Source organism: Zalophus californianus, chromosome 10 (assembly GCF_009762305.2).
Source record: "Zalophus californianus isolate mZalCal1 chromosome 10, mZalCal1.pri.v2, whole genome shotgun sequence".
Taxonomy (NCBI): Eukaryota; Metazoa; Chordata; class Mammalia; order Carnivora; family Otariidae; genus Zalophus; species Zalophus californianus.
The window spans coordinates 100065382-100090480 of record NC_045604.1 but is presented as its reverse complement, the minus strand read 5'-3'; the positions used below and the strand labels follow the sequence as shown (position 1 = coordinate 100090480).

General features: G+C 42.2%; 1 protein-coding gene across 1 annotated transcript in view; it reads left to right on the top strand.

Annotated features, from left to right (window-relative positions):
• The window catches only part of GALNT17 (polypeptide N-acetylgalactosaminyltransferase 17), a 458315-nt gene that overhangs the window by 154041 nt on the left and 279175 nt on the right, over nucleotides 1-25099 (top strand). Inside the window, exon 2 of the mRNA XM_027613677.2 lies at nucleotides 5235-5418. Within this exon, the coding sequence (XP_027469478.1) occupies nucleotides 5235-5418 (184 nt within the window). The remainder of the gene's footprint in view (nucleotides 1-5234; nucleotides 5419-25099) is intronic.

The following is a 25099-nucleotide window of genomic DNA, read 5'->3' as shown; positions in this document are numbered from 1 at the left end:
CAGGTGGCTCCTGTTGGTTGGCTCCAACCTAAAGCCCTTGATGCTATCTCTATAGGTCTGTCTCCTGGGATGTGAAGCAGGTGAAGATGGTGGACAGTGGATCTGGAGAGAAACATGAACAATATGTGGTAGAGGTGCTATGGGATGACCGAGCTCAATTTGCTCTCGCTCTCTTTATCTTCAGCTTCTTGCCTCTTAGCTCCCCCTTGGCTCTGCAGTCTTTAGCTAAAATAACTCAGAAGGCCTTGCCTGAAGATAGAGGGAATGATGCATCTTCCCAGACCCAGTGCCAAGCAACCACTCCTCTTTCCCTCTTTTCTTCTTCTTCTTCCCTTTGCCAATTGGGACTTCCAGGCCAACAAATACATTTTGGTCTGCAGTGGCTACAATTGCTTCTGACCAGATTGTAAAAGGCACTTTCAGAAGAGAAGGTTCCCGGGTGCATGGAGTCATCCCAGCTGGCTCCAGGGGCGACTTTTCCTGGCTAAGGGAAGACCAACTTGAGCCTTGTTGATGATCTTGAATTCTTGTTTATCTTTGCCAGTAGTTTCTGGGGCCTGCTAAGTAAGCACATTAAAATGCCAGTGAAAATTTTTGCTGCTTTGTTGAACCTTGGTGGCAGATTCAATTGGGGGGAAAATGGGAACACATGGACCACAAAATATATAATTCGTAGTTGTCACATTGCACTGTGAAGAATGATCTTTTTCGAGGCTGCTAAGTGGGTGCCTTCCATAATGGAAGAAATAATGCCACAGAAAGGGGGAAAAAAAAATCTCACTGGGAACCGTCACTCCCTTTGTGTTCTTGGTGGGATTAGCATGCATTCCTAGTCTTAATTCCTGTGCCATTTTAAATTGAATTCCTTCCCTGGCCCTTCTGCCTGCGTTGGAAAGGCTGCCCATGGAAGCTGCTGGGCAAACACAGCTGAGATGCCTTTTAGCTCTGAGGTGGCATTTAATGGCCAAAAGAAGGCCTTTGTCATCAAGGGAAGAAAAACATGTGCTAACCAAACCAAACAGATGAGGTAAGAGGAAGAATCAGATGTTTTCTACTGAAACTGCTCAGTTAAATTAAAAGTCAGTCATGTCCCATTCCAGTGGTTTCCTTCCTTGACCCTTGGGCTCCATGCTGGCAGGAAAACTGTGGAAGGCTGAGTTTGTGACCTACTGAGAAAAAGGGAAAATCCAGGTGAATGAGCAGAAGTGCATAAGACAAGGAGAAAACAACCCACTGTCAGTAGTCCCTGCATGAATTTTTTTATTATGCAAAATGCCATCCATTATATATATCACATACATGTCAGGTGATAATTCTATAATGAATTATTATGGAATTGAATGAATGAATGAATGAATGAATGAATCCTCCTAGCTTTCTAATGGAGCATTATCAGGACCTTTGAGGTCCTTTGTGTGTCTTTCCCAAGGATGATCTAGTCTCTTTTTTGCAGTTGTTTCTGGTTTCACTCCATGAGTTTGTATCTCTGAACTATGTTTTGATTAGCTTTTGAAACTTTGTATAAATGGAATTATATGAATTAGTGCTTGCTTTTCACTTGACATTGCATCTCTGAGATTCATCCATTTATTGGCAAGTAATTCATTTTCATTGCTATACAATATCGTCTTAATGAGTTCACTATCATTAATTTATCACCATCATGTTTTCCATGCTGTGTTCTTTCTTCCTGAAGAATTTCCTGGATAGAACATTTGTGTGTGTTGAGGTTGGAAGGGATGTCTTCCATTTCCATTACTTTTGGAAGGTCACATAATTAATCCTCCTGAGCCTCCATTTCGTGATCTCTAAAGTGATCCCGGTAACATCAACCTTTCCTGTTTAATACAGAAATGGATATAAAACCATTAAAAAAATTAAAGCCTAAACAGTGATCATTAGTGGATGGAGAGAGGGTGGTTGAATGGATCTATGAAGATAAGCAAGAAGCTTAACCACTTGGTTCATACTGAGATATTTCTCCATTCCTTTAAGTCTTAGTTCCTTGAAGTCTTGAGCTTCACTGAAGTGTAGCTTCAGTGAGAGAGCCCGTGTACAGAGTGCAGAAGATATAAGTTTTGAAGGATGCAGTTCCTACTCTAAATATGTTGAAATTCCTGAGCATCATCTGTCTTTCTCCTTCTTGCTGCTCGACCTCTGCCCCCAGCCTGCCACCCCTACCCTCCCTCATGGCTACAGCCCCTGCCAGGCTGTGGCTTCCTGGCTCATATCTTGGCCTTCGTCTTCCATCTTAACTTCCATTCTCGTGGGTTTCAGTTCCCCACTGGACCTCTGACTCTGTCGGAATGTTCCATGGGTGCCCCGTAGACTACCTGTGCAAAGTGGAACTCATCTTCTCAAACCCGCTTCTGACTGCACCATCTTTGGGAGCAGTGTTCTCACCTGGTCCTCACACTGGAAGCCGGGCTCACTCACTTCTTCCTGCTCTCTCCCACCCTGACACTGTCTGTCTCTGCCTTGTGACAGTGTCTCTTAAATACTTCTCCAAACTCTCCTCTCCTTTGGTCACTATTACCACTGCCTTAAAATGAGGCCCCTATCCTCTCTTGTCAGCTGCTGCACGAGTCCTGGAATTGGTCTCCTTATTTGTCACAGAGGCGAGGTTTTGTCCTCCTTTGAGTCTCTTAACTATACCCAGAATCCCGGTCTGTCTTCCTTTACCAGCCATGGAACTTTGACCAAGTTACTACATTCTCAGACTCAGTGTCCTCATTTGTCAGAGATCAAAATAATACCTTCCTCAGAGGTTTGTCAGGAGAGTCGACAAAACAGGAATACACTCCACGTAAAGCACTTAGCGGGGTACCCAGCACGTGGGAGAGCGCCTCCATAAATGGTGGCTGTCTGGGGTCTGTCCCGTTCCCTCAGATCGTGTTCCTTTCCTTCTCTGTGCTTTAGGCACCTGTCACTTATAGATAAGAGTCTAACAACCTCAAGGGAATAAGGGCCACATAATGACTTTGGCCTTGGTGGGATTCTTCCTCCATTAAAAAATGGTATTAAGAATTATATTTTGTGACTATGTTCTGATTTTAAAAGAACTTAAAACATTTTTTGTTTTAGTAGATTCACAAGTTTATGCACCTGTCGCCGCAATCTAACTCCAGAACATTATCATCACCCAAAAAGACACCCCCTACACATTAAAAGTCACTCCCCATTTCCTCCCCCAATCCCATCAGCCCAAAACAGATACTGATCTACTTTCTGTCTCTGGAGATTTGCGTGTTCTGTGCATTTCATATAAATAGAATCACACAATATGTGGTCTTTCCTGACCAGCATTGTTTACTTGGCATCATCATGTTTTCAGAGTTCATCCACGTCATAGTGTATATCACTACTTCCTTCTTTTTTATTGCTAAATAATGTCTCATGGTATGGTTTTACATTTTGTTTATTCATTCATCAGTTGATAGACATTCAGCTAATATGAATAATGCTCCTATGAAAGTTTTTGTGTGGGCAGACCTTTTCATTTCTCTTGGGTATATACCCAGGAATGGAGCTGCTGGGTCATATGGTAAAACAATGCTTAGCATTTTGAAGAACTACCAAACTATTTTCCAAAGTCGTTGCACTGTCTTACATTCCTACTAGTAATGTTCTGTGACAAGTGATTTTAAAACCCAGCACATGTATTTGCGCTTGACATGGGAAGAGTTCTTATAGATTTTTGAGCATTGTGAAGGTGATGTTATTGGAATGTTTGTGGCACATTGATGTGGAACGAGAATTCAAAGCCCAGGAAGCAGGTGGGAAATGTTGGAATAATCTAATGCGCAGCTGAGGGTGCCTCTATCAGGATGACGGCAGGCAGAAAAGATGTCAGGCGGAAAAGATGTCAGGGTTCCTGGAGCTCAGAGTGGACAGTGGAAATGATTCTCAGGTAGAAAAATGATGTTCACCTGAGACCAATTCTGAGATGCTTGCTCGACCTTTGCTTTTTGATCTTGGTATCACGGAAATACATTTCTGTTTTCAGAGAAGCAGGCCAAGTCTTGACATTATGTGATAGAGTGCTGTTCTGTGATGGGAGCAGAGTTGTTGGCCTTTGACTGGTCTGGGGGTGCCTTTCTGGGAGGTTCGAATCATCCTCAGCTCTGTGGGCTGCCCCTCATGAAAGCGGAGGGCACTGTTTCCATGTTCTTCCTGCCAGTAGGAGCAATGGGACTTGTGTGGATAAAGTGTGTGTGTCAGGATCCCAGCAGGAAACAGACAGCATACCCAGAAGAGGTGATGGAAGAGCTCCGCTCCATGTTCTTCCTGCCAGTAGGAGCAATGGGACTTGTGTGGATAAAGTGTTTTGTGTGTGTGCGTGCGCGTGTGCACATGCTCCTGGGTGTGCTAAGTAACTTAGCTTGGGCATTCAAAAGGGAATGAGAGCCCTTAACAGCAAAAGTTTTCTAGCCCAGAAGTAAAACCTCCCATAACTCTTGGATTTCAGAATTGCCCATCAAGCTGTTTATTGTGTAATGGAACAGTAGGTATAAAGCTGCCACCATCCTGGGAACTTGCTATTGCTCAGTGAGGCTTGTTACAGAGGCCTCCTACTCCACTTGGCATGGTTATCACCCTTGTGGGGTTTTTTTTTCCCCCCTCTATGATTTATTCTCAAACATTCTATATTTCTTTTTGCCATTTAGATGAAATTTAAATAAAACCATTAGGTAAAGAACTGTGTCAGGTTGTTACACACTTTAAACTCATGATAAAATCAATCTGTATGTCATTCTCTGTTCAAATGACGGAAAAGCACCTTTGGTTTGGCCGTTCCTTGCGACTGGCTGTTCTTTTTTTATGTCGCACGCGTAGCTCGTGGAATGGAATATCAAGGCTTGTTGTTGCCCCACGGGGAAAGGAAGACAGGCCTGGCTGATAGCCCCACGTCTGTTCCATTCTCTGTGTCCTTCCTGGTCTGCATTTGTCCCAGTTTAGACAGTCTCTCCCTTTTGTAGACCCCCATCCCCTCAGTTCCCCAGAGGAGGGAGAAGCTCCTTACTGGATATTAAACTTAGTCCCAGAACTCTCAGTTGCCCCGACCTTCCTCTTAATATGATTGTGTTCAGGGCACATTGCTGGACTGCTCTATCGAGGAAGTAATTACCCATGACAGGTAACGTTAGACTTGCCACTGAAGCATATATCCGAGCTTGAGTGACATAGCCTGATGTGGTGGCTTTCAAATAATTGTTTTTCCTTCCTTTTTTTAGGCTTATCCAAATCCCTTGGGCTCATTGAAGGTTATGGTGGGCGAGGCAAAGGGGGCCTTCCTGCTACCCTTTCCCCGGCTGAAGAAGAGAAAGCCAAGGGACCCCACGAGAAGTATGGCTACAATTCCTACCTCAGTGAAAAAATTTCACTGGATCGTTCCATTCCGGATTATCGTCCCACCAAGTAAGTTGTGATCCAGTCGTTCAGAGCGGCTTGCTACATCACAGGATGGGTGCAGACCCGAGTCTAGAACATGTTCTCAGGTCCTTTGTGACTAGCAGAGGGGCTTCTGTCTTACTTAGTGTCCCTCACAGTCAACAAACGGAGTACTGTGGATTATGAAATATTATCTAAATAAAGTCTTGACATTTCTATAAAAGTAATCCGGAAACACATAGGAAGGTCCTCAATACAAAAAGTCTTAAGTAAAACACAAAACTCGCCATGATCTCATTACCTAGAGACAGCAGGCAGTCAAATTTTGGCATTTTGTGTTTGAGTCAATTTTCTATACAGATTGTGAGCATGTGATGTATTGTTTGTTTCTTTCTTCCATTTACTATTTCATGAGCGCTTGCTGATGTCATTAATTATGATTAACGCTGATCATTATGACCATTTTGCATCATTATTTCCATTGTTGGAAATTCAGGGTATTGCCAGTTTGTCATTATTATAAATAACCATTTGATGAATATCTTCTCACTCACATCCTCGTGTGTCGTGATTTGGTATTTATTTTCTCAAGCCACACTTCTAAAAGTATAATGCTTATGCCATATCGTAGGAGTACTCTGGAGGCTCTAGATACATCTTGGGATACTGTCCTCCAGAAAGTTGATGGCAATCCTCACTCTTGTTGGAATCTTACTTGATCCTTCCCAAACTGGGTACTCGTGTTTCAAAAACGCTTTGCCAAGCTGATGGGTGAGAAAGTGCATTCCATGATTGTTTGAGCTTCCACTGTTTAGTTTGAGAGTGTTACCTTTTAACCAATTTGTTTAGGTCTTTTGTCTCAGGAAAGGTCTTTGTTCTGCGGGCTCAGATTTAAGAATTATTTGTTTTCTCCTTGGGAAATGGAGAAGAGGGATCGGTCATAGAATCAAGACGCTGGAGGAAAACCTATTTTCTAGGCAGGCGTCCACATTGGCTTAACAGGGTTCTTTGTTTTCGGTTAAGAGTTGTAGTGTCTCTTTTTTTCCAATTTCGAGTGTGTCCTTTGCTTAGAGTAGATTATTTCTTTTTCAAATGGATTTTGGGCATATCAGTTAAGTATCCTGGTTACTGAGAAAAATAGATTCAAGATAAAGAAAATTATCTTAAATGGATTTAAAATTGCAGCATTAGCCAAGGAACCTGCTAAATCTCTCTCTGCCTAATAAACATATATTTATTTTGAATCACTAGGAAAATATACATCACCCCTGTTGGAAGCTATTTTGCGTTCCTGGACTTTGGCTCTCAAACACATCTGGCTGTTTTCATTTCCTGGTGCTCTCTGATTAGCCTTTCTTACTTGAACATTGGCAAATAAACAGAGCCATATATATATATATATATATATATATATATATATATATTTTTTTTTTTTTTTTTTTTTTTTTTTTTTTTGCCTGCCTTTGAGAATGAAAACGTTGCCAACACGGAGCTTACTGAAGTGGGTCAGTTGAACACATATTAGGAGCACCTATTATGTGCCAGATGGTTTTCCCCACACTAGAGGCAGGACATTGGAAAAGACACAGCCCTTGCCTACTGCTTATCTAGGGAGGGAGGCAGACTTATAGACAGGGTGATTTGGCACACTATGGTCTATGTGGTGTGTGTCAAGCCAGAGATAAATGCAGCCTGTGTGGGGAGGATCTGGAAAGTTTCCCGCTTGAGATGATGCCTGAGTCTGATCTAGAAGGGTCATTAAGGGTTGGGAAATGGACGAAAGGAGGAGAATAGGGATGGACCAGGCAGGGGGGCAGCAAGAGCAGAGTTGGGGGCAAATAAAAACATGGTGTACTTGGGGTTGGGGGGATGCATAGCTCAACGTGCTCTATAAGTTAGCATGGTGTCTTGAACTTCCTACTTGTATCTGGCCCTTCCTGGCACTTTACTAAGATGATAGTAAAGAACCAGAGACGATGGTAACTTATAAGGGACGACTGAACAGGTTAGGGGATGACTGCAGGGAAGAAACACCTACAAAATTTTGGAAGGCGGACAGAGGGGGAATGAATCGTAACTGACAGCAGACTGGATGAGGCTGGGACCCAGTCTCCTGCCTATGGTGGGAAGACCTGAAGAATGCAGCCTGGTCACACCTCAGAACCCCAGAGACCTGGGCATTGGAGGTTCTGGGTACTTCCAATGGCTGGGAAGTAGGTTTGAAAAGAAGGATTTCATCTGTACCCCCAGATTCTGTCTCCAACACTGCACCTGGCAGACTATGGGAGATTTGCTCTCCGGAAAGGTGAACTCTGGGCTTGAGTTCGTAAGATGTAGCCTAGGACAGATGGTAAGACTGCAGTGTCATTACCCCTCCAGGCTTGTACACCCCTGTAAATCAGTACTTGGAAGAATCTACTCCTGAAGCAACCAGCCTAAGAAAAGGCTAAGAGATGTGGCAGTTGGCCCCCCTCCCCAAATGTCTGAGTTCTGCTATTAGTAAGGCATGGCTGTTGTGAAACTCCATTTGTCTCCACATAGCTGTCTCACTCTGAAAAAAGAAAGAAGAGCCAGGATCCCTGGACATCCCCGGAGTGTCTTGGTTACAATAGCCTTAACAACAGCGACAACAGGGGGCGCCTGGGTGGCTCAGTTGTTAGGTGTCTGCCTTCAGCTCAGGTCACCATCCCAGGTGAGAATAGAAAAGAAGTCTTGGGAGTTATGAATAAGATAGGAATAAATCAACAAAAGAGTGGAAGATAGCGCTGAGAAAAATATCTGACAGATCAAAAAAAAAGAAAAATGGGTGAGAAAAATTAAAGCAGTGGGATCAGTTCAGTAGGTCCAACATTAACTAATAGGAGTGTTGGAGACAACAGAGAACGTGGAGAGAAGAAAATCACCAGATCAATGATGGAGCACAATTTCCCAGGACTGTGGGACGTGAGCTTTCAGGTTAGAAGGTCCCACCCTGTGTCTAGGGGATGAATGAAAAGAGAAATTAAGCCCACATCACCAAATGTATTTATGTTTCTTTGTACAACTCCTCAGAGCAACCCTCTATTTTCTAGCTGGCATGCTGTCTGATTCGTGAATCATTTAGTAAAGCCAGTTAAATTCTCAAGTTTTATTTTATTTATTTATTTAAAGATCTATTTATTTATTTATTGAGAGAGAGCACGTGTGCACATGTCAGCGGGGGTAGACCGGAGGAAAAGAGGAAGAAGGAGAGAACCCTCAAGCAGACTCCCTGTTGAATGTAGAGCCCAGAGTGGGGCTTGATCCCGGGACCCTGAGATCATGACCTGAGCTGAAATCAAGAGTCAGATGCTTAACGAACTGAGCCACCCAGGTACCCCTGATCTTCAAATTAAAAAAAAAATGTAAATGTAAAATTTCAAAACAAGTAAATATATTACATGTAAGTAGGGTCTTCACAATTGTACCTTCCCTGCATCTGTTTTCAGGAAGCTACTCAAGGATATGCTCCAGTAAAACAAGGGAGTAAAGTAAGAAAGAGAATGATAATAGTATTGAAGAAAGAGGGGACTCCAACAGGAGCATACAAAAGGCAGATCCTGGGAAGCTGATGAAGGGATGCTCCAGGGTAACATTTCAGGGTGACAGCTGTGTGGCAGGTCAAGAGAACACCCATTCCACACTGGAACAGGAGGATGGAGGGCTGTATGTCACCAAAGGAGGCCAGGGGACAGAAGAGCTTGATTGCCTAGTGTTTTTGACGGCATCCAGAATTATTATTATCATTATTATTGAAGCATAATTGACATACAACCTTATATTAGTTTCAGGTGTGCAACGTAATGACTTGATGTTTGTCTACATCGTGGAATGATCACAAGTCTAGTTAACGTCTGTCAGTACACGTAGTTACAGGTTGTTTTTTTCCTGTCATGAGAACCTTTGAGATCTACTAGCTTAGTAACTTTCACAGGTGTAACACAGTATTATTAACTAGAGTCACCATGCTGTACATGACATCCCTAGGACTTACTTATTTTATAACCAGAAGTTTCTTCCTCTTGACTCCTTTCATCCATTTGGCCTACTCCCCACCCCCTGCCTCTGGCAACTACCGGTCTGTTCTCTGTAGCAATGAGCCCATTTTGTTTGTTTTTAGATTCCACAGATTTGTCTTTCTCTGTTTGACATTTCACTTAGTCTAACACCCTCAAGGTCCATCCATGTTGTCACAAATGGCAGGATTTCATTCTTTTTTATAGCAGAATAGGAATCCATTGTGTGTGTGTGTGTGTGTGTGTGTGTGTGTGTGTGTGTGTATCACATTTTCTTTATTCACTCATCCACTGATGGACATTTAGATTGTTTCCATTTCTTGGGTTTTGTGAATAATACTGCAATTCTGAACATGGGGGTGCAGATATCTTCAAATTAGTGTGTTCCTTTTTTTTTTTTTTTTTGGATAAATACCCAAAAGTGGGATTGCTGGATCATATGGTAGTTCTGTTTTTTTTTACTTTTTTAAGGCACCTCCATACTGTTTTCCATAGTGGTTACACCAGTTTGCTTTCCCACCAACAGTGCACAAGGATTCCCTCTTCTCCAAATCTTCACCAACACTTATTTCTTGTCTTTTTGATATTAGCCAGGCGTGAGGTGGTATCTTGTGGTTTTGATTTGCATTTCCTTTATGATTAGTGATGGGAAGCATCTTTTCATGTATGCTTTGGCCATCTATGTGTCTTCTTTGGAATAATGTCTGTTCAGATCTTCTGCCCAATTTTCTAATTGGATTGTTTGATTTTTTGCTATTGAGTTGTATGTATAAATTTTTATATTAATCCCTTACCAGATACATGATTTATAAATATTTTCTCTCATTCAGTAGGTTGCCTTTTCATTTTATCATGGTGTTTTGTTTTGTTTTGTTTTGTTAGCTGTACAGAAGCTTTTTAGTTTGATGTAGTCCCACTTGTTTATTTCTGTTTTTCTTGTGTTTGCAAGATTTTTTTTTAACCATTCTTTCAGAAAGTTTGGGACTAAATTAGTGATAGAAACAAAAGGGGGAAAAATGCTTCTGACAAAGCAAAGCAATTGTTGGCCATAGGAAAAAAACAAGAGTTTCTCAAGAAAGGAATTGTAATTTTATACCCTCTGGCTCAGCTGGGCATAATATAGTCACACAAATGTAAATATTGGATATTTACCTACCTGCAAATTATGAAATAGCTGTATTGGAAGAAGGAGGAGGCCAAAATGTGTGTGTGAGGTGTGGGCAGTTTAAGACCATTAAATCTTTATCCTCAGAAACAGAAAATCAGTTGCAAATGTCTAAAATGTAAACATCAAGAAATAAGGGCATTCACCACTGATATTTGGGTACATGGAGATGACAGAAATGAGATGTTTTGTTTTCACAAAATCAAAGTTTAATTAAGCAGTGAATGTTAATCTACACAAAAAAATTAAGTGCAGGCCAGGCAGGGTGGAAGTATGGCAGAAGAAAGAGGTGGAGGAGATAGAAAGAGGTGGGTTGGATGACATAACCGCATTTGCCTTCTTAAGATTATTCCGGCAGCTCTGCGGAGGATGCATTGGAAGGTGGAATTGGAGATGAATTTGGGAGATTACCCATGAGCCATATTTGGTAACCAGAGGTACCATTGTAAATTCTGGGCTCCACAGCAAACGTTACCAAATTAACATTTGCTAATTGCAGATTAACCCTTGCCATCAAAAAGTGGCAAAAGATTTGCCTATGGAAGCTGCTTCTCTCTATGGGAGCCCTGGGGATGGGCAGGGAGGCAGCTGTCTGGGGCCAGAGTAGTTTCCTTCCCCCAGGCTCAGGAGGAAGTATCCCCCAGTGGGTGAGATCTTTTTGATGAAGCTCCCCCAAAGCCCTCCCGAGTGTAGAGGATTTAAATCAGCTAGTTTCATCACATTTTTGTACAGAACCTGGTGTTGCTTTAATTCTTACTGTTTTCTTATCATGTTGCTCTTAAGAAAATTGTTCTTCGTATAAATGTGAATGAATTTTTAGGTAGTAGTGGGATTAACCATTTGCTTGTTTTCTGTTTCATTTCAGTTCTGTGGGGTTTTTTTCTTCCACTGGACAGATAGTTTAAATTTGTATGAATCCCAAACTGTCAATCTTGCCAGTTTCATTTCTTCACTGCTTTAAAGCCGAGAAAGATACCATCCCGCAGAAATACTTATAAATATTCTATTCTGTTGGTGTTGCTTTTCCGTGACTCTTGTATTTTGCTGCTTCACCCATCTAGTGTTTATTTTGGAATATGGTACAAGGTACGTATCTTTTGTTTAAGATGTCTGTCCATTTTTTTCAAATCAGCCTTTTCCGAAAAAAACAAAATCTGTAAATAACTCTTTCCTTTGGAGGTGCTTGATATAATGCAGTTTATATGTTTTATATATCTAGGCTTTTCTTTTTTTAAAAAAGATTTTATTTATTTATTTGAGAGAGTGCAAGAGAGAGTGAGCAAGGTGAGGAGCAGAGGGAGAAGCAGGCTCCCTGCTGAGGGGGGAGCCCGACGCGGGGCTCGATCGTGGGACCCCGGGATCACGACCTGAGCTGAAGGCAGACGCTTAACTGACTGAGTCACCCAGGCGCCCCATATATCTAGGCTTATTTTCTAAGCTGTATGCTGATCCTTCAGTCTCTATTTTTTTTTCTTTTCCTTTCTTTCTTTGTTTTTTTTTTTAAAATTATTAAAAATGATTCTTGACCGAAGTCTCCAGTCGGCCGGGCGCTGTGCTGCAGCGCGGAGGTAGCCTGGCTCTTACTGGCGAGCAGGGATTTTTCCTTCGAAGGGATGGCAGGGGTATTTCAAAGAGAACAGCCTGTGCCCGATTTCTTGGATTTGGGGGTGAGGGGACCAGCACACAAACTCCTGGTTGGAACAGATTTTCCAGAGTGAACTGTGGAAGGAGAGATTGAAGGGGAAGCAGGTGGCCGGGTTGGGAGGCAGCCTCATGTGCCAGGCTTTCTCATCATCAGTGGACACCAACAAAAGACAAGAGGCAACATGGTACTGTTGGTATAATCCCCTTTTTGACGACAGCTTTTAGCCAAATTGTCGGCTAGTTTAGAACAGATGGAGGCTGGTAGCAGGTTGGTTAAATAGATTTAGTTTCTTCTCCATCCACCCAACGTTTGTTGAGTGCCAACCGAGTGCTCAGCATTGCCTGATGGAGAGAATGTTATCGCTAATAATAGAGCGAACATTTCATTATTCACATACTATTTTTATGAAAATCATTTCTCGGTAGCAAACCAAGGACTCAGAGATGGAGTGGACGGGCTAGATTCAAGAAAAACTTTCTGAGAATCAGCCAGATGTGGCAGTTAATTGGATGTGGATGAAGTGGGTGCAATCAGAAGTTTCTAGCTTGGGAGACAAAGTGAAGTGATTTCATTAACCGGGAGAGAGAGTCCCACAGAGGCTCATGCTTTGTGTGCAAGATGGACGATTTGCTGGTCCAGGTTTTCCCTTAGTTATGGTTTTCTTCACCACATGAGACGAATCTGTCCAGCTTTATTCACTATGTGACTAGATGTGTGCGAGACAGGAGGTGATATTTGGTGACCCTAGAAGCCAGACAAGACTTTAAAAAACACTACTCCCCGTCCCTTGCGGGGCAGCCCAGAGATCCGTGTGTGCTTATTAAAGCCACCTCTGAGATCCTTGCACGCTTTTTATGGCTGGCTTCCTCCTCCCAGATCCTGTCGGTAATTTATGGGCAGTTTCTACTGCTGTTATCTTCAATTTCTCCTTTGGCCTCCTGCTTATAAATCCAGATGTCAGCTTTCTTTGGAATTCATTTTGCTTCGCTCAGAAAGTCCCCTCTTTCCTTGCCACAAATTCTGACCTGTTATATTCCAACAACACCTGCCTTGAGCACACAGGGCGTGAGACGTCTGTGGACCGACTTCGTGTCCTGTCCAGCAGACAGCTGTACCTTTGGATATGGAGGTCGGAACGATGTCAGGGCTGGCCAAGGAGATTCGAGAATCATCCAGGTTCAGTGGGTCTCTGAGGTTGAGTCCGTGTGTGTATGTGAGTTATGGTGTTTTAATTACCCGACTCAAGGTTTCCACCCCCTTTGCGGAGAGAGCATCTGATTATTGAATCTGTGACTGGGCTTTTTTTTTTTTTCCCCCTGAATCATTCTTCTGATGATCAATATCCTGTGTCTCGTAGGTTGGTTTTCCAGTAGAGGGGCAGCACCTCATAGAAGGTCAGGGCTCCTGTGTTAAACTTTGTCTTTCACAGATGTGGGCACAGAGGGTCACTGTCCCGTAAATACTGTTGGTCGACATCATAAGGAGGTGCATGCTTAGGAGTGTCTCTGAATCACTAACCACGATAATTATTCCCTTTTATTGACTGCCTTTTATGTTCACCACGCTGCATGTTTTATTGATCTTGTTTAAATTTAACTGCTCTCTGAAGTAGCTGCTCCCATCTCTGTTTTGTAAGTGAGGAGAGGGGGGTTAGGAGAGGTTGAGCACCCTGCCCGAGGTCACACAGCCGGTACGTGCTGGAGGCCAGGTTCAAACCCCACTGTGTGTGCGTCTTGGAGGCCTGCACACTTGCCCGCACACCGAGTTGCCCCTTCAGCAACTTGTCCTTCTGTGTCTGTGGAATGGAACCTTCTAGCTCCACCCTGGCACCGTCAGAAGGAAGAGAAATTCCGAGTCTGAGAAACAGGACGGTTTCTTTGGAGAATGTGTGTGTGTACTCCCTTCGTTTGCTTCTCTTCGTCCCCTTTACCCCTTCCAACTAGAACCAAATTCCATCACCAAAGGGGCTGTGCTTTGAATTCGATTAACTGGTGTCCATTAGGGCCCCCTCATATGTTGGGTGATGTAGTTGAAACCCTCTTTCAGGGATATGGTATTTGTTTGTAAAACACAGAAAAAAATAAGTAGTGCAATATTAATAGGTTTAGGGAATGTCTCACCGTCGAGTTAATTTCACCTAGAGGCGTAACCGAGAGGAAGGAACGTCTTTTGCTAGAACTGGTCCTCACCCACAGTCATGGGAAATATGCAAATAGCAGAACCCTTCCTTTACTATCTGATCAGATCTGTGGGTGAATGTTGATCCCAGTCTCATGGGTTCCTTAGGTCTGAAGAGCATGTCTATGCCACTTAAAACCCGTAATGAGAGAGTTTTTCAGAGAGGTCAAGAGCATGGACTTGGAAATCCGCGTTCCCATCCTAGCTTTGTCTCTTTACTAGCTCTGCCACCATGGGCCAGTTATTTAGCATTTCAGAGCCTTATATGTAAAATGCTGATGTGTTGGTATTTCCTTCAGGGAATTGTTGTGGGGAGTAAATCAATTATTTCCTGGGAGCTGCATAGGCTGATCTACCAGGCATGGTCTAAGCCTTTCTTGTGTATTAATGATACCTGATCAATAAATATTAGCTACAGTTGTTCTTAAAGATCCTTCATCATACATACCCCTTATCCTTAAAACACCTTGTGTGTAATGGCAGAATCCTTAGGGAAGTATCTACCTGAAGATTACAGCATAGCTGTGTGTTGCTAACATGTAAAACTCAAATCTAGGGTAATGACTATTCCCTTATCCCCAAGTCGGCACAGAAATCCAGGGGACCCAGCCTGAGACAGATGCCAGGCTGTGATGAGTGCCTGGGAGGGTCAGTTGGGTGTTCAGAGGGCCCGAGACAGAGTAAAAGCTGGCGGGATGAGACCAGCATCTTGTTTCTGCTTTGCCATCGTCAGTAGCAGTCAGACTGAACACACAGTTTACAGTCGACCCTTGAACAATGTGAGGGTTACGGGTGCTGACCCCCATGCTGGTGAAAATCAGCCTATAACTTTTGACTCCCTAAAATCTTAACTACGTAGCCTACTGTTGACCGGAAGCCTAACCAGTAACATAAATAGCTGATTAACACAGATTTTGTATGCTCTGTGTATTGCACACTGCATTCTTACAATAAGGTAAGCTAGAGAAAAGCAGATGTTATTAGGAAAATCATAAGAAAGAGAAAATACATTTACAGTACAGTTCTGTAAAAAATCTGCGTGTAAGGGATTCATGCAGTTTGAAAATTGCGTGAACCCAGTTCAAACAGTTTAAAGATCAGCTGTAATATGTGTTCTTACTTTTTCACAAATTGAAATGATTTTTTTCACCATGCATTAAAATAACTTTTCCAGGGCGCCTGCGTGGCTCAGTTGGTTAAGTGACTGCCTTCGGCTCAGGTCATGATCCTGGAGTCCCTGGATCGAGTCCCGCATTGGGCTCCCTGCTCAGTAGGGGGTCTGCTTCTCCCTCTGACCCTCCCCCCTCTCATGGGCTCTCTCTCTCTCAAATAAATAAATAAAATCTTAAAAATAAAATAAAATAACTTTTCCACGAAAAGGGCTGAATATTCAAAAGCACATTTTAGAGTATTTCTCAAAGTGAGGTCTTTGGAGCTTGCAGAAAATGTAGGTTGCTGGGCTCTGCAGAGTCCCCGGTCTGAAACCTTGGCCACTTTCTATGATTTAATTCCTTCTCTCGAGCACCTCTGAAATGATAAGAGTTTTGAAAGATGGGTCGTTGTTCAGTTGTGGCCTTGTGTGCAGAATGCCTGTATTCTCAGTGTAAGTTCTGATTTTTGAGATGTTCTGTGAAGCTGCTCCAATATGGAGCTTGACCGAGCCCCTGAGGCTGGCCGTTGGCCTGGGGCATCAGTGGGAGGACAAAGGAGCCCTCATCTTCCGGTCTGGTCTGGGGACTGCGCATGCACAGAGAGAACACTTTGTTGCCTCAGGCCGATGCTCCTGCCTTAAAATCCCCAAATGTTATGGTCAAAAGGCAAATGGCCCAGTTTTCATCATTATTTCCTGCCTGTTATGGAAAGATGAGAATCTTGGAATAAATGTTCTAGAATGTTCTTTGGGTAAAAGTGTCAGAAGTCATCAAAGTGAAATGTGGAAGCTCTAGGGCCCGCATCCCTGCTTGCCTAAACGCATGGATTATCCCTACACAGTGGTTCTGAGCCTTGACTGCACATTGAAATCACCTGGGGAGCTTTTACCATTGGGATGCCCATTCTCTCCCCCACGGTGATCAACTCAGAATCTCTGGGAGTGGGGCCCGAGCATCAGTATTAAAATTGTTTAACAAGCTTCCTGGGGAACGCCTGCGTGGCTCAGTCGGTTAAGCATCTGACTTCAGCTCTGGTCATGATCTCAGGGTCCTGGCATCGAGCCCCGCATTGGACTCCTTGCTCAGCGGGGAGCCTGCTTCTCCCTCTGCCTGCCGAACTGATCCCCCTGCTTGTGCGCTCTCTCGCTCTCTCTGACAAATAAAGAAAATCTTAAAAAAAAAAAAGCCCACAAGCTTCCCAGGTAACCCCAGTATCTCATCAGATTGATACTCAGCAGGCCTATCATGTTTCTGGAAGCCTGGTCCTTACCTTTGACTCACCAGGGCTGCTGGTTAAATATATCAAGTCCTCTGCCCAGCGGCAGTTAACTTGACCAGAATGGGGACTGTAAATTAACATCTTCACAAGCTGATTCACCTGAATGATTCTTATTTTTAAATTTTGAGCATCTTGCCCCCCCACCTTGCCATTTTCTGAGGCAGGTGGAAGCAGATGGAAGAGAAAATGCGGATCAGAACAGGGTGGGGCTTCCCATGCTTGGAGAGGTTCCTGTCCTTTGCTATTGGTTTATCTTCCCTCCTACCCCTTGTTCCTTCCCGTCCCATGTCCTCCAGTGCATCCCTTTATTGAGTAAATGAAAATGAATGGAAAACAACCTCATTTTGGGCACCTGGGTGGGCCTAGTCATTACGCGTCTGCCATCGGCTCAGGTCATTATCCTGGGGTCCTGGGATTGAGCCCCGCATCAGGCTCCCTGCTCCCTGCTTCTCCTTCTCCCTCTGCCCCTTCCCTCCACTTGTTCTCTCTCTATATCAAATAAATAAAATCTTAAAAAAAAGAAGTCAACCTCATTCTGAATTCTCTTCCTTTTCAAATTTCATTACACCCCATGAAATGGTTGACACCCCTCTGGAGTGTTGCACACGTAGAGACGGAGAGTGGAGAAACGGATACGAAGCTGAGATACCATTGGTGTTACCAAGGGCATCGTAAACACGGGGGTCAAAGATGTAGCTAATGTTTAAGAAAGGATTCCTCTTCTAGAGGGAGTACCAGCCTGACCGCCCAAAAGTTTACGAATGGGCAAAGTTAATCTTTTATCTGAACCTGAAAGGATTCTCATCTAAGTGCATCAGAGCGAGGGGCAGGAGAGATTCCCCTCTGCTTCTGCTCTAGACAGCTTTCTGGACCTGGTCCAGTTTCCCGCATGGGCACGTGACCTCAGCCAATAGAAACCCACTGTGAACCGTGTCCTATCTATGCAAATAGATCTGCTCAGTGGTCTCTTTGCAGCCTCCAGGCTTCTTGGGTACCAAATGCATGCCCCCCAGATGTAGGTGCGACTATGGGAGGCGGGATTCCTGATTTATAACCTTAAATCAAGCTAGTGTTGGGATTTACAGCTGCTGTTCCTTGCTTCTGCAACCCTTTGATACTTTGTGTAAGGATTGTCAGCATGCATGAACTGTAGGGGAATAGCTCACTTCCAGTGACATTCAGAAATTCCCACAATGCCTATAATAGGGGACTCTTGCAACCTGCAACCTCTAGGTTTCTAGGGCATTATCCTGCCTGCCAGTCTTCCTATCCCTCCCGGTAGCAGTGTGCTCTGAGTTAAACTCAGACACACACACACTCAGACACACACACACACACACACACACACACACACACACACACACACGAAAGCCCAAGACAGCCTCCATGAGCCTGGTGTAAGCAGCCTGCCGAATTCCACTCTGATTTGTCTAGTGGCTAGTTATGTGAAATACTTGCCCGAAAACATTTCTTTCTCAGCCCTGAATATAATCAATAGAGGCAAATGTCTCTGCAATCACAAGGCCTTTTTTATGTGTGGAGTTCTTGGTTGTTTTTGCTCTGTGAGTAGAGTAAACATCCCCCAAAGAGGCAGCAGGGGAGTGTCACAGTGCTGGGTAACAAGCTGAGATTTACAGCGCTGGGAGAGCTGGGGGGATAAATAAGGCTTCTGGCGGAATGGGCGAAATGGGCTAAATTCAGGTATTAATGGGAGTGCTCTATGTGCACTGCAGAGGGAGACAGGCTCATCAGTATTACAGATGGAATGTCCTTGGAGTTAATTTAGAAAAAATTCTGATCAGCCAACAGAGCTCTGAGGATGGATGTAAGAAAAAGAAGACGGTGGCATATGGAGAGAACATATTTGTTCTTGGAAAATCAGTAGAAAATGTTTAATGTCATCATAACCTCATTTGCATAAAAATAGTCATAGGCAGCAAAGTGAATGAAAGCAAAAGAAGACATGATGTAGCCAATGCTGTTTGAGTTTCATTTCATTATGAATAACGTAAATAATTCAATTGAATAAATAAATATAAAATTGCTTCAAGTGGATGTACCGCGAATTATTACTCCTTGAAGATTCCTTTAATGGTACGTGTTGCAGTGATGAAGGAACGTGATGTGCCTCTGTGGACAGCACCTTACTGTACACATGACCCTTGATAATGATATCAAGCTCTCCCTAACTTTCAAATGCTTTGTGGACACACGTGACATTTTTAGTGGCACAGTCCGGTTCATAACATGACTTTGAAGACGGTCTCGTCCTCATCATGGTGCATCCAGTCCCACTTTGCACATGGGTCCGCTTAAGCAATATCTGATCCTGGAAGTTTGATGAGTCTTGGACTGCTCTATGGTAGATACAGAATCTTTAAGAAATACTTGGAACCCTGGTGGCAGAATTAGAGCCATTTTTTTTGTCTTACAAAATTGGACCGGGAGAATTCTTGTCTAAGAATAAATTGTGGCATGGAGAAAATTGATGGAATTTAGTAGTTAATTGACTTCAACAGACATTTTCAAGGGCTGTGTAGAGAGCCATGGGAAGGTTCTATGGGAGTTGTAACAGATGTGTATCTCTCTCTCTCACACACACACACACTTGAATTTATTTATTCATTCAGCAAATCCTCATTGATGAGCTCCCATGTCCCAGGGACTGTGTTGGATGCTGCAATTATAATGGGAGACAGATAAGAAACTGGGAAAAATAAACACAGGGTAATTATAGATTGTGGATTGTGGTAGGTGCTTTGAAGTAAACAGAGTGCTGAGATACAGAGTAACTGGAAATGAGGGTATACTTTAGAGAAAGGTCCACTGAGGAACTAGAAGAGATGAGCATGAGCCAGCAACTCAGACACCTGGTAGGAAAACACTCATGATGGAAAGAACAGTTCTCAGAAAGGGCCCCAGTTTGGGGCAGGCTTGGCTTTATGAATTGATAGGAACTGCTGGCAAATGGTTTGAGGAGGATGGAGAGGTAGGTAGGAACCAGAGCATGCAGAACTGTGGGCAATGATAAACAACTTGGGATTTATTCCAACGGGAATAAAAAGTGACTTATTCGGTTGAATAATGTAGCCCCCCCCCCCCCGCCCACCACCACCAAATGCAAGTCTGTCTGGAACCTCTGATGGTGACGTTATATGAAAATATGGTCTTTGCAAAAGAAACTAAGTTAAGGTGAGGTCATACCAGATTAGGTTGGGCCCTAAATCCAAGGTGACTCGTGTCCTTATAAGAAGAGGGGAGACAAAGAGACACGGACACAGAGGGAAGAAGCCTGTGGGAAGACACAGGAAGAGTGTTGAGTGATGATGCATCCACAAGCCAAGGAATGCCAAGAATTATCAGTGATCTCCAGAAGATAAGAAGAAGCAAGGGTGGATTCTCTTCTAGAACCTTCAGAGCATGGCTCCAACACCTTGATTTCAGACTTCTAGCCTCCAGAGCTACGTGATAATAGATTTTTGTTGTTTTAAGCCACCTTTGTTATGGACGTTCTAGGAAACTAATATTAATAGTAATGGAACCCAGGGGAGATCTGATATGGGGAAGTGTCATGATCTGGTCTATGTTTTTAAAATATCATCTGAATGCTTTTGGAGGATGGGCTGTAGAGAGCAAGAGTGAAGCAAGTAGTCCGGTTTGGAGGATAGTTAAGGTAGGAGATAATCGTGATTCCAACGAGGTGAGCACAGGGAGATGAAGAAAAGATGAGTTATGTTGGAGGTAATCAAGGGAAACCACAGAGTTTTAGGTGGAACCATATGGGTGGATGGTAATGCCATTTACTGACATAAGGAGGACAGAAAGCCAAACAGATTTTGGGGAGATATTTAAGAATTCTACTTTGGACATGTTAAGTTTGATTTGACTTTTAGTCCTATAATTGGAGATATCAAATAGGTGATTGAATGATTTATGAATCTGGAGCTCAGGTGAGAGGTTGGGGTTGAGGATATACCTCTGGAGGCATCAGCAAAGAGATGCCCATTGAAACTGAAGTCACCAAGGAGGGCTGTAAATGAAGCAAAGGCCCAGGATTGAGTGCTAAGTCATTCCAAAACTTAGAGCATTGGCAGAAGGGAGGAATTCAGCAATTGATGTGAAGAGGGAACAGCAAATAAAGACGGAAGAAATCCAGGAGAATGTAGTGACCTGGAAACCAAAGGAGGAGAGTATTTCCAGAAGGAGGGAGTGGTCACTAGCTGTGAGTGGTACTGAGATGCCAGAAGTATCCATTGGGTGTGGCAACAGGAAGATCATTGATGATCTCCACAAGGGTATTCAGCCGTGATTGGGATTGGCTAAGGAATGAATGGGGAGGGAATGGGGAGAACAAGTTGACTACTCTTGGTGATTTTTATTATGAAGGGGAGAAGAGTCATGGGATTGCATCTGAGGACTTTGGGAATCAAAGGAGTTATTAATACCATTATGCTTATATTTAAATTTTCATTATGACATAAATTCGGACTTACAGAAAAGGTGCAAGAAGAGTACAAAAAAATTCTACATGCCCTTTACGCAGATTCCTCAAATGTTAACATTTTATCATATTTCTATCTGCCCATATGTACCTATTTTTTCCTGAACCATTTGAGAATAAGTTGCAGACACGATGTCCCTTTCCCTCTTAATACTTCAGTGTGTGTATCCTAAGAACAAGGGCACGCTCTTACATAATCACAGAACAATATGGATAATGTTACCTGTCTACAGTCCTTATTCCCATTTCACCAATGGTCTCAGTAAAGTCCTTTTGGAAAAACAAAGGGCTGGATCACGAATGACATTCATTTGTCGTGATTTTTTCATTTTGAAACGGTCCTTCAGCATTTCTTTGTTTTTCGTGACATTGACATTTTTGAAGATTGCAGTCCAGTTATTTGGAGAAACATCTCTCGATTTGGAAATGCCTGTTTCTTCAGAATTAGATTCAGGTTAGGCGATCGTGCAGGAATACTACAAAAGGGATGTGTTCATCTCAGTACATCTTATGAGGATGCACGTGGGGTCTAGTTGTTTCATTGCTGGTGCCATTAATGTTGATTGCTTGGGTACAGGTGGTGTCTGTCTGGTTGTCAGTTGCCTTCCCTGAGCCCTCCGTGCAATGTGGAATTAGTAAAAGCGAGTGGGCTCCCTTGCCTTGCTTTTGACCTTGATGGAAATGCCTGTCCTAAGATGCTGGTTTTATGACTATGGTATAGTTATTTGCCTGGCTAAGAGAGTATCTATCAGTTTCTCTTTTCTTGAGTTTTTTTTATTAGGAGGAGTTGAATTTGTCAAAGACTTTTCAGTATTTTCAGTACCTATACAGATAATCATAGATTTTCTTCTCCCCATATTGTGTATTATGTTATTAGATTTCCTACTGCTGACTCAAATTTGCATCCCTGGAATAAATTCCACTAGGTCATGGTGTATTATTTTCTTAACGTGATATTCACTCATATTTTATTTAGAACTTTTGCATCAATATTTGTAATTCTCTCTCTCTCTTTCTCTCTCTGTACTCTCCTTAAAAAGTTTAGGTATCAATACATATAAAAAGAATTAGGAAGTTTTCTTACCTTTTCAATGCGCTGGAGCAACTTATGCAGAATTATGACTATGTGGTCTTTGAAAGTTTGGTAGAATTCACCTGTGAAACCATCTGGTCCTGTGAGTTCTTTATGTGGTAATACCTTAATGCTTTTTTCTATTTCTTCTGGGGATACAGGTCTATTAAAGTCTTCTGTCTCTAATGAGGTCAAACTTGGCAACTGCCTTTCCCTGGAATATTGTCCATTTCATTTAGGCTTTCAAATGTATTTGCATACATCTGCAGATTATTCTCTCTTAAAAAAAACTATTTCAAGAGTTATTTTTCCCTTTGGTTTCTTATTTTATATTTTTGTGCTTTTCTCCTTTTTTGATTAAACTAGCTGAAGGTTGTCTTATTTGGTTAATTGCTTTTTAAAAATTAAAATTTTGGTTTATCGATTAGATATTATATTTTTCTATTCTCTATTCTCTAACTCATTGACTTCTGTTTTTATGTTTATTATTGTCTTCCTCATATTTCCTTGTGGCTTACTTTGTGGTTCTTTTTCTAGCTTTCTGAGCTGGTAATGAAATTCAAGTATTTTTATTGCTAAAAGTTTTTAAGTCTTCGAATATTCTTACTACTTGAAAGTTTCCCATTAATTTTATGTGCTGTTTTTATTATCATTACTTTTTAGAAGTAATTTAGTTTTGGTTTCTATTTAGCCTAGACTCAAGATGTATTTAGTAGTATTTTTTTTAGATTTCCAGGTGGATGGCTTTAAAAACTACTAATAATTTTTAATTTTATTGCATTGTGATCAGACACTGTTGTCTATAATATTTCTACTTTATGATATGTCCTGATGTTTCCTTTGTGATTATTTTTTACAGCTTCCCCTGAGGTTGAGAGGAAGGTGTTTTGTCTATTTCTAGGAGTAACGTTTGATGGGTAGCCATAAATTCTAGCATAGTGATTGTATTACTTAAGCATTCTCTCTCTCTCTTTCTCTCTCTCTCGCTCTCTCTATTTTTTAAACTACAGGACTTCTTTTATTTATTTATTTATTTATTTATTTATTTATTTATTTGAGAGAGAGAGAGAGAGCACATGAGTGGGGGGAGGGGCACAGGGAGAGGGAGATGCAGGCTCCCCACTGAGCAGGGAGCCCGACCTCTCAGGGCTCAATCCCAGGACCCTGGAATCATGACCTGAACTGAAGGCAGACAGTTAACCAGCTGAGCCACCCGGGCGCCCCTTAAGCATTCTGTATTTTTACTCATTGTCTCTTTGGTTTGTCAGTGCTAAGAGTGGGGTGTTAATATTTCTTAGCAGTGTGGGTTCTTGCCTGTGTTTTCTTGCATCCACTGTACTGATTCATAAAGATGGTGGCTGCATTATTTGGTGCATAGATATGAAAAATTTTCACATCTTCACTGTGAATTATGCCTGTAGCATTAAAGAGTCACCTTTGTTCCGTTTAATTGGTTGCATTTAATGCTTTTTGTCTTGTATCTCCTTTTGGTGGTATCAGGATCACGAACTCTGCTTTCTCATTTTCCTGCATTAGTGAAAATTTGAGGTTTTGAGGGTTCTCTGTCTTAGAGTAATGCTATAATTTTATTCTTTTAGCCATTATTTATGATTATTTTGGAGAATGTGGTGAGAAATTTGGATTTCTGGAGCCCAAAGCTTTAGATGCTATTTTTAAGTTGGGAGATATTGGATTTAAAGTTTATACTGATGGGGATATTGACTTACATCTGTGAAGCAACTGCATCAAAGTCCCTTTCAGGTTCTTGTTGTACTACAGATTCTTAGATTCTACTCTAAGTAAACTGGGTTAGAATCCCTGGAAGTGGGGCCCCACGATTTGTATTTCAAGGGACACCTCAGATGGTTCTTACACTCATTAAAGTTTGGGAGTCACTGATGTAGATGGGAAAAATGACAAAATCAGATACAGAAACAACTACCCTTGGTCACAGCACACCCAACCCGGAATTTAGGGGACTTTGGGTAACTCACGTAATATCTATGGGCCCAATTGCATCACCATTTATGTATTCATTCAACAAGAACTTATTGGTCACCGGTAACTTCTTTTAGGTTCATTTGTTTCTTGATGTAAATTATAGCCATCAGAAAATGGAAAAAAAAGAAGTCTCTCCATATATTGTATTTCATCCCTTGCTCTTAGGAGAAAGGAACACATGACTATCTGGTATCTGAGATTTAGTAAAACCAAAGCATTTTCAGTGTCTGCTAGCAATTATATACTGTTCACGCCAATTTTCCCTGCCTTGTCTTTTTGCTGGATTTAGAGAGATGGCTGATGCTCTGTGGCCTTGTTCCTGGGAATGTGTGAAATGACTTTTCCATCACAAACTACTCCTTCCTTCTGGGTTCCTTGCTTCAGGGACTCCCGTGACCTGGAAATCGCATTTCTTTCTTTTCTTTACACATTGTGATAATGGAGATCACATCTCATTGGAATTGGTAGTCTTAATATCTGGGTGATTTAATGGACTAATTTTTAAACAAATGAGTTCTCTAGAAGTTTTTAGAAAACAGAGAAGACACCAAATTGCTTAGGGTCAATTTAGTTTAGGTAAACTGTGTGTATTTTCATTGTATTTGGTTGAGCCGAATGAAATTGCTGACATTTGACCAGAAATTGCAATTTCTTTTCTTTTTTTTTTTAAGATTTTTATTTA